This window comes from Orbicella franksi, chromosome 4 (genome assembly GCF_964199315.1).
Source record: "Orbicella franksi chromosome 4, jaOrbFran1.1, whole genome shotgun sequence".
Lineage (NCBI taxonomy): Eukaryota > Metazoa > Cnidaria > Anthozoa > Scleractinia > Merulinidae > Orbicella > Orbicella franksi.
The window spans coordinates 25,712,184-25,726,634 of NC_138148.1; the positions used below are offsets into that span (position 1 = coordinate 25,712,184).

At 39.4% G+C, this 14,451-nt stretch overlaps 1 protein-coding gene across 1 annotated transcript; it reads left to right on the top strand.

The window, feature by feature from the left end:
• Nucleotides 1-2,187: 2,187 nt before the first annotated feature.
• LOC145483791 (uncharacterized) lies at nucleotides 2,188-9,501 on the top strand. The gene is made up of 10 exons (XM_081462338.1): nucleotides 2,188-2,676; nucleotides 3,371-3,439; nucleotides 3,975-4,233; nucleotides 4,673-4,823; nucleotides 5,320-5,540; nucleotides 5,757-5,825; nucleotides 6,494-6,781; nucleotides 7,557-7,844; nucleotides 8,070-8,150; nucleotides 8,831-9,501. Exons 1-10 carry the CDS (start codon nucleotides 2,608-2,610, stop codon nucleotides 9,169-9,171), a joined length of 1,836 nt encoding a protein of 611 aa, XP_081318464.1. The 5' UTR covers nucleotides 2,188-2,607; the 3' UTR covers nucleotides 9,172-9,501.
• Nucleotides 9,502-14,451: the final 4,950 nt, after the last annotated feature.

Sequence of the window (14,451 nt, forward strand, 5' to 3'; positions counted from 1 at the left end):
AAGTACGTGACGTAGTGTTAGGCCACTACAAATATCACTGACCTCTTATAACTACCCGCTAACTTAACCTGTCTACAAGGTCAAAAATCCCATTTCGTAATGTTTGTTCTTTTTAGGCAAATTTTGCCTCTAGGAAAATCCCTGGAAAAGGTAAGCAATCTTTAAACTTAAGTACACCTGGGAATTTGATAACATATTCGCTCAACTTAAAATGCTATTGAATCTAGGAGTTTCAAAAACAATAGTAACATAAAGAAATTCAGCGTTATCTCGCTCTCGGGTTGGATTGTCAAAGGTAATTTATTTTTATCTGTCTATATTTGTAAACAAATGTTTCTTAATTGTTTGAAATAAAGTCAAACAACTGGCACTAGTTTTCCAGTTCCAGCCTTATTAAAATGTTGATAACTTTTCTTTAAAGGCAGTGGGAAAAAATATATATGCAGTACTAATGGTTTTAAAAATAGAGTTTGTTTTTACGGTTGTAATATTTGTTCAAGTTCATCACATGCCACACTTGAAAAGTAGCAGGTGAGACAGATCTGAAGTACACTCAGTTTATTTTCAACTTGAGCCCGGTGAAAAGTGACTTGATCGCGGTTTTAAATTTAAACAAAAAAATTAGAACTTAATATGGTGATCTATATCTTTCACCCATAATGAATGTTTTCGGACTCATCGGCTCAATAAAAAATAGGTTACGCAAGTGTTGTTCAAGAGTTCAATCGCTGAAAGTAAAGGAGCGACAAAATCCACGTCCCTTATTAGTAATGTTAGAAGCGAAGTGAGTCGCGATTTCGAAGTGTACTATTTAACAATTAGATTATGAGCTCGAGATTTCTATTTAACAAATAGATTTCATGTTGCCGTGCGTCTGTTCAGTAATAGATCACAGATGACGTAAAAATGTGGTAAGAACAAAAAAGTGGCACACGAGGCGATAGCCGAGTGTGTCACTGATGTTCTTACCACATTTTTACGTCTTCTGTGATCTATTACTGAACAGACGCACGGCAACATGGAATCTATTTGTTTTATATAATAACGAAACAAACTACTACAGATAAAGCTTTTTTTATTTCAAAATCTTTCAACATAACTCGAAAGCCGGCCTTTGCCCACTTTGGCGAACACGAAAAAGCCATTTGACGTAATCTATTGTCTATACAAATTGAAGCAATCTCATTGGTTGCTATGCGTAGCAAAGAATTGTGATTGGTCCTGGAAAATCACGCCACTGTCAAACTTGACTCCAGCGTCGCTTCTCGCGGAATGAAAACTTACAGCGAAACCAAATTTGAACTGCGAAATCTACAAATCTTAAAGAAAATGCCGGATTAGTCAAGTCAGTTTTTGTCATCAGAGCAGCCCTGTGAGCCGAAAAGTTTGGATGTTGCCTCGAATATTGCAGGAGTTCAAAAACTACGCTCGGAAAACTTGCGGCTGCGGTCAACCTGAAGGTCGATTCGAGTTTTGAAAGAAAGGAGCGTTAGTGATGGTGGAAATTTGTGTCCTCTGTGGTTGGTGATTCTCAAATCAGTTTGAAATAGTGTCGGAGACACCTTTTAGGTGCGATGCAGTTGGCCGTGAGCTGTAGTGAGCTATACTTTGCTCACTGCTGTGCCCTGAAATGGACTGGAACATTCGCATCGGAAAGCAAGGTTATGTGTTTATTTTAACTGATTTTAAGAAGTAGTTTTGATGTTTTATTCCAGACAATCACTGTGTCACCAATTATTTTAGGACTGAGAAAAGTTCAATGTCTTAAATAAATTAATCTCATAAACATTTTGTTTATTGGGTTTGTTAAATTCGAGGTAAAGCAATGGTTCTCGACTTACCAAGACTAATTTTTAATTTGTGTTTGGTTTAGTCTCGCTCGACTACCGGCTGAGACTGCTCGAGTATTTTTTCTGAGTCATTTTCTAAAACAGAAACGGCTTTATCTTTCTTCTTTCTGCTAGACTATGCTTCTGGTAGCTGTTCAATGCCTGGACAAGACTCCCTTGTACCTTATCTTTTGCCCAGTCATGCAAAATATTATCTAAATTCTCAAAACTTTCCGCCATTTTAAAACACAGAGGGAAAAACTTTGAAATGATGACGTCAATCGTGCGTCTGTCCTCTAATAGATCATAGGCGAGAACCAATCAAAATGCGAGAATAACTTGGGTTATTATATAACGTGTTATAGTTGACGAGGGCGCAGCCCGCGTTAACTATCATATATAGAAACCGACAGGGGATAATCTTATTGTTCAAGTGTAAATCTAACAGTCGTTTAAAACTTAAACAACATTCTCGTCGCATACTCTTCTAAAACAAGCAAAGCAGCCGCCATTTTGTTAAAACCTGCACACTGCAGAGCCTAGCTAATAAAAGAACAGCATTTGTGGTAGAACGCTAGCAGATTACACTAAAATTCGTTATGATACTGGGAGAATTTAAGTGGCTTGAAGAACCGTAACAACCCTTTAATTTCCTGGTCCATGTAGTAGGTATTGGTACGTATGTCACCTCCGTAGGGTTTGACCTTTCTTTACTTGGTTAAATAACTTGTTATTTGTATTTTGCAGCAGAGACCTGTATGAACGTGTATAAGGAGCGATGAATATGCTTTCGAGAGCGGAAGGACTAAAACTACTTCTGCTTTGTGCGTGCGTAGGATTTTCCAAGGTATGTAATTAAATTATGTTTTTTTTTTCCACATATTGGGATAGCTGAATTTATAACAGAAATAGAAACTAGTCGCTTCTTTAAATTAATTGATGGAAACAATAGACAAAGTTTGGAAGAATTGGAAATAAATAAAAACACACTATCGAATGCCAGTTCGGTCAAGGAATTCTTCCAAAATGTTTCTACTGTTCTCTTTAAACCATATGATACAAACACGCGCACGTTATGTTAAGTGATCCAAGTGCAAAAATACATAAGTTAGACAAGATCTGGTGGTCCTTCAGTATATGAAGCAGCGTGTTTGCCCGGCTTTACAATATGAGACAAATGCCAAAACAGACAAATTACTTTAACTGGTTTCCACTTACTCCTGTTATTAATAATATCTGTGATTGACGTATCAGACTCCAACTTCTCATTTTTCTGATGCTGTTGATCATTCGTATGTTTACAGACCGAACTGAAATTTCAAACAGTAAGAACCATTTTCCGTTGTAAGAGCAACCCCCGCGCGATTGTATTCTATCAGCGAATAGATAACAATGGAATGGCCAATCAGATCGCAGATTTCAATGCAAACAGAACACGCCAAGTGTCTGTCAAGATTATACACCAGTAGAACGGTATTTTAAGAACAGATGCCAGCAAGATTTTTTATAAATACTTAGCTCTATTGCATTTGATATTTAAGGGCGTCACCAACTTTCAGAACTTATTGGCAATATGGCGTCATTACAGCGGCCAACTGATGGATGGGAATGTAAGTAACAATGAAGTAGACCACAATAAGATTTTTTTTAACTCCACTAAAGTACTAATGAGATTTGACCAGGTTTTGATCGTATGTGTGATTGCAGATTTCTTAATTCTTAGTTATTGCCTCCTGTTTATATATTGAAGCATTATTAAATAAGGGTGGGATTGAATAGCTTTTATCGACATTCCCATTTGAACATGGTTCGTGATTTTTCTATGTTGATTTACTTAAGTCTGAATTGCGTAAAAATAATTGTGCTTGATTTAAATTGTGCTCAATATGTCACTAGTGCACAGAACAACTGATTACTAATTAACACCAGAAACTGGTCTGTCATAAATAGATTTTAGCGCGAAAAGTTAGTTGCAATAAGTGGATAAAAGGACGCTTAAGTATAGAAACGGCATCTTTGACTGAACCATGTACTGGAATTTCCATCAGAGGCCAACTCTATTATCAAAGGATCAACGTAATGTCTGTAATATCGAATTGTCGTCTACAACTGTATAATAAAACTGTGCGAATTCACCGTGAACAGAGCTCCTACTACGGATATTATCAAGGTGGGGGCGCATGCTCTCTGGACCCTTTAACTTCAGACTACAGCCACAAAGGTTGGATCAAGGTTGCGGCAGGGGATGGCGAGTTTCAGAAGTCGCTAGGATGTGGAATGTGCGTGGAAATCAAAGGTCACGGAATTCTGGCAGAACTTGCTGAAAAAGGAACAATTCCAAAGACGCCAATCATAGGACCGATATACGCTTTCGTAATTGATCGCTGTGGAAACTGCAAACAAGGTAAAATGAAAACAGGTCTCTTTTTAATTGTATTGTCAGCCCAGTGTCCCATACAAGCACGCACACAATTCTTTGTTAATTTTTAAAACTTCCAAAATCAATTCCTTCTTCAGATATTTGTCCAAATCAACAAATTAAATGATTTAGACAATTCCGAGCTCAACAATATTAACAGGGGCTACGATTACATCCAAATGTAATTTGGAAGTAATTCATTAAAAAAAAATTATCTGACTGCCAAATAGAATTTTGGCAGAAGTCGGAAGTCTCATTCAATGATTTCCAAATTGGACAGCATGTAGCCCTATTACATATACCACTAAGTTGACAATAAAGGAATGCCGCAAACATCGGAAACATTACCAGTGCGGTTTGGAAGAATTCCCCCAAACGACACCATTTTTTCCCAAAACTAATTCCGATATTGGTTTTAATTCAGGCTTTGACTTATACGCACCTGGCTCTGACCAATGGAGGACGCAGTTTAGAGCGATCGATTGCCCAACAGTTACTGGTATCAATGGAAACATCAAGTTCAGATTTGTAGAAAGCAATCCATGGGCCATGAAACTACAAACGAGAAATTCTAGGCAAGTTCTTCCATATCGACAGTAAGGCTTACTTAACTGTAAGATTAAATTATCAACATCGACTCACAATTTGGGACCAGTTAGGTTCCATCTCTCTTAAGTACTGATCAGGTTACGTCTCTGAACTCTTTTTAATTAAAATAAGTTAATATCCTTTAAATTTGGACTCAACGATCTAATAATTACTGAGGTTCCACAGTAGTATTTTACTACAATTATTTACGCTAACTTAATTAGAAAAGGTAAAGGTAAGTTTAAAAAAAATATATGCAAAAATGCTTTCTTTTCTTCGAAATTGTTCGCCTGAACAAGGACATAAAATAGGTCCCCAGTGCGTACATGCGTTTACCAACATCGTGTGTTTTAGTCCATAGCTCTAAAGAAGTTCATCTAAATATTACTCATCTGACGTTAAATATGCGTAAACCAAAACTGTCGCGTATTCCCATTTTAGCTGGGGTCGTTGCGTCCTCTAATCGGATTTGTTTGCTTCTAGGGTGGTGACAGTTGGAGTAGAGATTTCTCACAATGGAAAGTGGATATGTCTGCCGCGTTCGGATGACAATTTCTTCTTAATGGGATCACGCAATAGAATAAAATTCCCATTACGCGTCCGTCTAACAAGTGTCAGCGGTGAACAAGTGGAATCTACTATCACAGAGCTCAAGAACGACGTGGACATAACTTCTTCTGTGCAGTTCTCGGGGTTCACAAAAGGTATTATAAAATAACTGAGATACTACGCGCGCTCTCATTGGTCGATAGGTGTGTTTAGCTAGATGAGTGAATGTAAACACAGAAAAACGGCCCCTCTTGCCGCTTCTATTCCATCGCTTTTTCGGAAGTATTTGGCTGTTAATTTACCGTTTCATTCTTGTATTACCGTAAGTTTGCCTACAAATCTTGTCGATCGCCGTTTTTCTGTTTCACTAGGAAGTGATCCACGCACTATCAAATGTTACGGTCAAGGTCCAACTTCGAGTGGGAGTAACAACGAAATAGGTAGGCAACCAGTGAGCAGACAACGGTTCTGAGAGGATTAAGCAGTTGCTTTACTAACTAAACATTCACATCATTTTCGATAAGCGTAAACTGCTCCATCAAGAACACTTCTATCTTAGTACGCTGTTTACCATCATGGTCCATCCACACAAGGATTCTCTTGCGGTTTCGATTCACGGTAACTGCTACGTTTTCTTCTATCAATATAATGCAGCTAGGTATTACCAAATTACGAGTATATACTCATGTCAGAAGTGATATTAGTCACATTTTCTACCATCTGTGGCACACAAATGACAGGTAGCTTTACACTGTACTTTGCCTAGAAGCACGCTTATCCCAGAGGTGGAGAGGTTTTCTCTTGTCTCTACCCTTTTCTGTTTTGCCATCCAATCAGATGGAACAAAACATCTAGGCCGAGCAGAAGGTTCTGGATACTGATCAAAAGAATCGTGGATTTTGTTGCTGGAAGTTAATGATAGATAGAACAGAATACATCAACAGGAGAAACCTTTTTGGTCTATTTCACCTTAACGACTTCCCAAGACATACACCATTTTCCCGGGCGGTAGTAATCAATTCGCTTTTCTCCTATTTTCACCGAGGCTTGAAATATTAATCGACCCTCGGATCTTGAGCAGTTTCATTTTTTTTTTTCTTTTTCTTAGTGGATAACACGTTTTGCAAAGGCAAGCTAGATGGATATTACCAGGATCCCAAGGAGTGCGCAGCATTTTATCAATGCACAAGAGGAAGTGCCTTTAGGAAGCATTGTCTTAGAGGGCAGGTATTCAATGACATTCTCAAAGCCTGTGACAACCCGATGAACTTTCCATGTCAGCAACGAAATGTTATTAGTGCTTTCATTCCAATTAAAGAGAAAGCCGCAAAGCAGGCAGCTAGCCCCAAAACACAACACGACCTGTCCGAAACAAGTCCGAACACCTTGACAAAAGGTATGTTACATAAACTGTACTGTGTTGTTTAATCTCACCAGCGGGCATCTTAAGACACATTTTGGTTTGTAGTATTGCGGCAAATCTTGCACCTTTCAACAGGACCTTGTCGACATCCAAAAGTGAAAAGTAACAGAAGTTGCGATCAACACATTAAAAAGCCTTATGTTACCTTACGATTTATTTCACCGACTAAATCCTGACTTTTAACGGCTTATACAGTTAAAAGAAATAAGGGAACTAAGGATAACCTGCTGAAGCTGTCTTCTATAAGAGTGCAAATTCCTTTAGCACATTATTTGTACTTTACTAAGTAAAGGTAAAGGTGGATATTACAGGAGGATGTTATCAATCAATTCCGACCGATTCAAACAAATTTGCTACGACGAAGTGCTACACCTCGAAAAGTCAGTTCTCTAAATTCGCTAAATCGCTAAACTTGCCTTTATCAAAGGGTTTATCGTGCAGCAAAGTACAAGAGCAAGTCTTGTTGTAGTAGCGAGTCCTTTTGGTGCATCCAAGAATGATAATTCTCGTACTAATTTGTGTACAAGCTTTGTGTTTTTTGTGTTTTTTGTTTTTTTTTCAGTATCCTAATCTGTATTATCCAAGAAAAAATAGCTGTAGTTTTCACCAGTGCTGTGTAACCTTCTGACATATGGTGTCACTCAAAGGTCACGTTGCCTTGGGAACTGGCCGAAAGCCAGTAGCCTGAACATTCTTAGTGACCAAATTCTGACTGGGGAAGTAATTTTTGACTCTTTTACTTCACCAGTGGAAGACACCTTTTGCAATGAGAAGTTTGACGGCTTTTACGATGATCCAAACGACTGCACAGTATTTTACCAGTGTCTGCACGGTAAAGCTACCAAGAGACACTGCCTCAAGGGAATGGTTTTCAATGCTTTACTGAAAACATGCGACACTCCTCAAGACTTTCCATGTCGAACGGCAGAGGGGGCCGGTGCCAAGCAGTTAGAAAACAACATGCTGGAAGTCAAACCCAGTCCCCGTATAGGAATGAACAGTGATGGAGGTCACAACCCGACCAATTTGGATTCAGGTACTGAAATGTCTGCCTGACGTGAGTGACTAAAGAGAAAATTGAGCATTTTCAGAGTGAATTAACGGGAAACAAAAAACTGAAGAATGCCTGTCGAGATTTCTATTCCAAAACAAGCTCTTTTGTCAGTTAATTTTCAGTATATATCGGAAAAAGTTGTTATCGACAAAGAAAGAATTAATAATACGTTGCGTTAATTTGAATTGTCCCTCATTGATTCTTTAGCTGAAAACAACAAAATGAAACCAGTTAAACCACCGGTGAAGTCAATCGTAAAATCTGAAGGCAATCTAATGGGAATCACAGGTAAAAATGACACTTTTTATCAAAAAATGCAGGTATTCACTATCTTATTTGGCCACCTTGGACCCAGTTCATAGAGCTGGACAAGCATAACCAGGATTAGCGTCATTAATTTCACAGTAGCTGTCTGCAATTTATAAGTTAGGGTTGAACGCTGCCCGCCGAGGTCACTGTGTCGTGTCCCTGTGCCAGACACCAGGGCCCGTCCACAGTACGCCGGAGAAATTTGAAAACACACTATATTTCTACGGTTAAGACTACCTTCCACACTAATCCGTCACGAATGCGGAGCTTTTCGAAAACGCAACTCAAACCGGAGGAATTTGAAAACACCGACTTCGCGTTTTAGTGGGGACGGCAAACATTTGATACGTTTTCAGGGTGAAAACGCCGTATTCAACTGGATTTCTCCGACGTACTGTGGACGGGATCTAAAATTTCACAGCACCACTACTCACTTAGAAGTATGATAGGTACTGGCAAACTGTTAGCCAGGGTGACGTTACAGAATAGTAGGAGATTACCCGCCGTGGGATTTGCATCGCACCCAGGGAGGAATGCCTATAATCTTAGTAACGCCGGTGCTTATATGTTGCGGAATCGGTAATAACCTCCAAATGTTTGGGCCGGTTTGATTCGAGTGTCACTCAACCTTTCTCTTTTCCTTTTCCTCCATGGGTAAGTGGATAGAGAATTCTGTCTGGACAAAGTAGATGGTAACTACGCCGATCCGTATGACTGCTCAGGGTTCTACACATGCACCGAGGGAGAAACTTTAAAGCAGAACTGTCCAAAACGCTTAAAATACAACTATAAGACGGGAGAATGCGACTGGCCTTTCAACGTGAAGTGTGCGAAACCACCACCTTTTAAGCCTCATGTTCACAAAGTATTTATGTACAAGCCAAATGAAGACAAAGAAATGACTATCCACGGCTCGATAACACGCATCACCGCCGTGGCCAGAAAGCGCACTATTCACAAAGCGTACAATGGTGATAACCACAAAAGTGATAACAAGTAGTTCATTCCGTATATCCTTGGAAATTGTTCGCTGTTTTATATATCGATCAGTAAGTGCCTGCGTAGCAGACGTTTCAAAGCACGCGAAGGGTGCGAAACTGAGAGCGAGTGCGAAAAAATAAGGAGCAGGGGGAGGGGGTCATTTCTTCTCCAACCGCTCCCCCTTCCCACTTCTCCCCTTTCTTTGCTCACACCAGGCACGCTCGTTCGCTCGCTCATTAGCTTGCGCGCTTGCTCGATCTCCCAGCCTGGAAAATGGAAAGGAAACGGCTGCTACGCAGGCTAATCGGTAAGTGCTTGAGTAACCTATTTCTATTTGCTTTTTGTTGGGTTTTTGAAGAGATCAACAACAATTTGTTCTAATAATGGCCGTTCGTTTTTCCACAACTTACCCTCAATTTTGTTATCTGATTTAGACAAAGATGAGACAATACAAAAATCTCCACTCAAACATCAGTTCTTCCACCAAAATATCCGTATCTCCTCTTTGAATACGCATGTATCATGATCAGTTATTTAACGAAAACAGCAAACTCTTAGAATCATTCTGAGGATTTAAGCTATCGTATTCTTTGTTCAGTGCTGTTACAGTAGAATGCGCTTGAATTTTTGTATAAATCACCATTAGGGCTGGTTCACACTAGCGACGGAAGCGACGGAAGCGGAGTCGTAAGTGGAGTCGGAATCGGAAGAAAGTTCTGATCTAGTGTGAATCGGCACGACGGAAGCGGAATCGTGAGCCTCGCTTTCAGCGTAAGCCTCGCTTTCATTTGTAAACATTCAAGATGGCGGACCCGGGAGATGACGAGAGATTGCTGCTTTTGCTATTGCTTTTTATTCTCATACGACGAACCTCCGAAAACCCGAGAAAACTGCAGCCATACAACAGCATGATCCTGACTAACGAAAACATCTAACAAATGAAACTGTATTCACTACTGCAATACATACCGGTCTGAAGTCCTACTTGTTTAGCGACATCCTCCCAAGCTAGCCTTTTTTTTTGCTGTTGTCTTTGAAGTCCCTGCAGGGCTTGTCATAAAGAACGGGGAACTGTCTCATAGACTCTGCCAGTTTTTCCTCTAGAGCCGCCATTTTTTTTTTCTTGCTCTAAGTTTGAAAGGGACTGGTAATGAGTCTTTTGATTGGCTGATAATTCCGCTTCCACTTCCGATTCCGTTCACCTTGTTCTCACTGGATCGGAAGCGACGGAAGCGGAAGCGGAATCGGAAGAAAAAGAAAATCTTCTGATCCTTCTGACTCCGATCCCGTCGAGCTTCCGACTCCGCTTCTGATTCCGCTTTTTGATTTACACTGGATCGTAACGCTCCTTGCGCTTCCGATTCCGACTCCGCTTCCGATTCCGTCGCTAGTGTGAACCAGCCCTTAAGAGCCCCTGTCCATAAAAATGGAAAATGACTCGGCAAGGGTCGAAAATTCAATTTCGCTCATATTTTCATGGTAGATAGGCTAGGGCATGACAAAAACTACTGGATAGTTTTTTTGGCAAAATATCCTTTTATTGCAAAGAAATATGCAAATTACCAAACTCCGTTAAAATCGTCATTTGACGCACCATTTTATTACACAAGTTTGAGAGCCTCGCATGCAAAACCACGTCATTCTTCCGTCTTTAAAACACTCAAATATTTTTTTGCAATGTTTAAATGTGTACTGGGCTGATTTTAGGGAATGTTGCGTTGTCTTTTTGGGTGCAAAATAATTAAATTTCGAACACATGTATTTCATTCACTTAAAAGTACTTCGTGGATATAATTAATTTTCACCATGTGCGAAACCTTCAAATGGATCAAGCTTCTGGTGGTTGAATCGCAGAAGGATGGTCTACAGATTCCTGTAAAAATTTCTTTGGGCAAATGATTGTGAGCGACGCGAGAGCTTTTCAAAGTACGTCAAAAATGCAAATATTTGACCATCCGTCGTCAAATTTCAATTTACGGGTTAGACGTATATTTTAGCATGCGCCACATGACTTGACCTATGTTAAGTTGAAATAGACACAGAGCTGATAATTTCGAAATGTTCTAACCTCATTTGCTGTAAAAGGCAGGTCCAAGGCCGATTTGACGTGTTTCTCTCACCATTCGTCGCACATAGAGCGGAAGTTTGCTTTTGTTTACATAACGTCCGATGTACATCGCCAACTGTCAACTTATTTAACGGTCGAATACCATGAATCTGTGACCCTCTTTCGACACATATGATCACCACTGCATCTAAGTCAAAAACGGCTAAGTCATTTGTAGATAGTTGCTTGCTTTCCACTACACCAAAATATTGCGTTTGAAGATCATGGTTTGATGGCTTGAATCCTTGCCTGCAGCGGTTCCTTGTTCGTCACGCAATGCTGTCATCCCATTTTAGGGGGTAGGGGTAGGACAATTTCTATCCTAATACGTAAGGCTCCGTAAGGCTTAGAATCACTGGGAGCACACAATCGTGTTGAGTAGGAAGAGATTGAATTAAGAAATGAAAAGAATGAATAGTTTACCATTGCCCCTGTTGTTATCTTTTACTGGACCACCGCTACCTATATGCCCTGCGTAATACTGTAACGCTAAACTCATACCTAGGTCTTTTCGCGCGATGCAATTATTTTTGGTTTACATGTAATACAATGGGCTACCCTCGGGGAAATGGATGGTGACCGCTTAATGGAGCTAGCCGCTTAAACAGAGGTTGGCGTACCTTGAATATTTAATTTTTCACTGTCGGGCTATAAATTTCTTGGTGAACATGGAGTCAATTCAAGACAATCATGATAGACGTGTGTTTGAATTATCACTCGTCATGCACCTTCAGTTTCAGACTCTTATCTGCCATCGCCCTTTCCAAAACAAAGTTCTTAAATTTTGGGTGGCCGCTTAACAGGGGTAAAGACAATAATGAAACCCTTTTCGAAATGACCAAATGGTGGCCGCGGAGGTAACCGGCCAATAGATGTTTTATTTACAATATTTTACTAACGATAATTTTGGACTGTATTGACAACAGTCCACTATTTTCTGTTGCATACCAATGCCTCGCCACTAAGCAAACAAAATACGCCAAATAAAATGGCATGGCCAGGGCTATTTACTCACGTAATTACTAATTAAATTTAGTCTGTTTTTCTCACGAATTAGACACGTTGTGATTTCCTATTTTTATTTCAGCTAGTTCTTGCGTCATTGATCTATAATTTGTTTATCGCGATTTTCTTAAAATTCTAGTGAGTACAGGCAATAGCTTTATCAGCGGTTGTCTGAAACGTCAGAACGTACAACAAACGTGATTTGGACCGACGCCACGTACACTATAGAACACGATTATATAAATATACACATATTATTATATATATGAACAAACATATGAACAATGATTAAATTGTTTCACTTATCCTGAGAGTACTCTATACAAAATAGATCAAAATGTGCAGCATATGTCGTGACAGCATTGCGTGACGCACAAATAACAGCTGTAAGATTGTGCTGCGTCGACACGCTTATCAGCAATAGTCAGCAATCGATCAAACGCAATATTTTGGCGAAGCGTAAAGCAAGCAACTATCTACAAATGACTCAGCCGTTTTATACTTAGATGCAGTGATGTTCATAAGCGTAGAAAGATGGTCACAGATTCATAGTATTCGACCAATAATAGGTTGATAGTAGGCGATGTACATCGGACGTTAACCTTGTGTAAACAAAAGCAAACTTCAGCTTTATATGCGACGAATGGTGAGAGATCGACTAGAAACACGTCAAATCGGCTTTGGACCTGCCTTTTACAACAAATAAGGTTAGAACATTTCGAAATTATCAGCTCTGTGTCTATTTCAACTTAACATAGGTCAAGTCATGTGGCGCATGCTAAAATATACGTCTAACCCGTAAATTGAAATTTGACGACGGATGGTCAAATATTTGCATTTTTGACGTACTTTGAAAAGCTCTCGCGTCGCTCACAATCATTTGCCCAAAGAAATTTTTACAGGAATCTGTAGACCATCCTTCTGCGATTCAACCACCAGAAGCTTGATCCATTTGAAGGTTTCGCACATGGTGAAAATTAATTACATCCACGAAGTACTTTTAAGTGAATGAAATACATGTGTTCGAAATTTAATTATTTTGCACCCAAAAAGACAACGCAACATTCCCTAAAATCAGCCCAGTACACATTTAAACATTGCACAAAAATATTTGAGTGTTTTAAAGACGGAAGAATGACGTGGTTTTGCATGCGAGGTTCTCAAACTTGCTTAATAAAATGGTGCGTCAAATGACGATTTTAACGGAGTTTGGTAATTTGCATATTTCTTTGCAATAAAAGGATATTTTGCCAAAAAAAACTATCCAGTAGTTTTTGTCATGCCCTAGCCTATCTATCATAAGAATATGAGCGAGATCGAATTTTCGACCCTTGCCGCGAAATTAAGAATTTGTCTGATTTTTACAGGCAGGCACTCTTAAGCTTTAATGATAATATCCATAATAGTATAAGACTCGGTCACCAAAGCCGAAAAATACTGAACTGGAATTTATACTAGAGTCAAATTTGGAGAATTTAATTTCGGAGACTCAGTTTACGGGCCATTGTCACGATAAAGCGCATGTGCGGTCTCGATCGACACCAACTCTTTTTAACCAATAGAAATCGTAATACTATCACGCGCGGCACATAGTATGCCTTTTAAATCTTTCATGGATGACCAAACAGTTCTTCAATGTCAGCATCATTACTATTTTCACACGCCTCACAAGGTCGATGGAGCAGGATTTTTCTCACAAATATCAACTATGAAAACTGTTCGGTCGGATCAGAAATCAGAAACTGTCGCACATGAGCAGAAGGGTGTCAAATGCCCTTTGAAGGTTCTCTCTAGAAATGTCTAGTCTTCTGTTTCTCAAGTAACGAGTAATGAAGCTTTCCAAATAAGCCAGTTGGGCTGATAAGTGGGAACACTATTTAACTTTGATGCTATTGCGAAAAACTTGACTTCTGGATTACTCCACATAGTCATACATAAAATGCATTGTTCAGCCTTAAATAGACCAGAAGACTTGAAATAGGTTTGTAAATGCATTTAACCCACCGATAAAATAACACAACCTAAACATAAATTGTGTAAATTTTGAAAACCTGTTCAACAAGCTTTCAAGCTCTGGAATAAAAGTGAACACGCGTTATTTGAATTTGTTACGTTGCGAATTATCTTATTGTTCATGCCTGTCAAACGTACTTGTTTTTGAAAGTGTCTTTGAGGAAACGCGTGTGG

What these genes read in the sequence shown, in the direction of transcription:
- LOC145483791 (XM_081462338.1), top strand. Translation starts at nt 2,608, where the DNA reads ATGAATATGCTTTCGAGAGCGGAAGGACTAAAACTACTTCTGCTTTGT. An exon ending in CTACAAACGAGAAATTCTAG is followed by an intron (nt 4,824 to 5,319) that starts GCAAGTTCTTCC and finishes GTTTGCTTCTAG; the next exon opens with GGTGGTGACAGTTGGAGTAG. An exon ending in TCCGAACACCTTGACAAAAG is followed by an intron (nt 6,782 to 7,556) that starts GTATGTTACATA and finishes TTACTTCACCAG; the next exon opens with TGGAAGACACCTTTTGCAAT.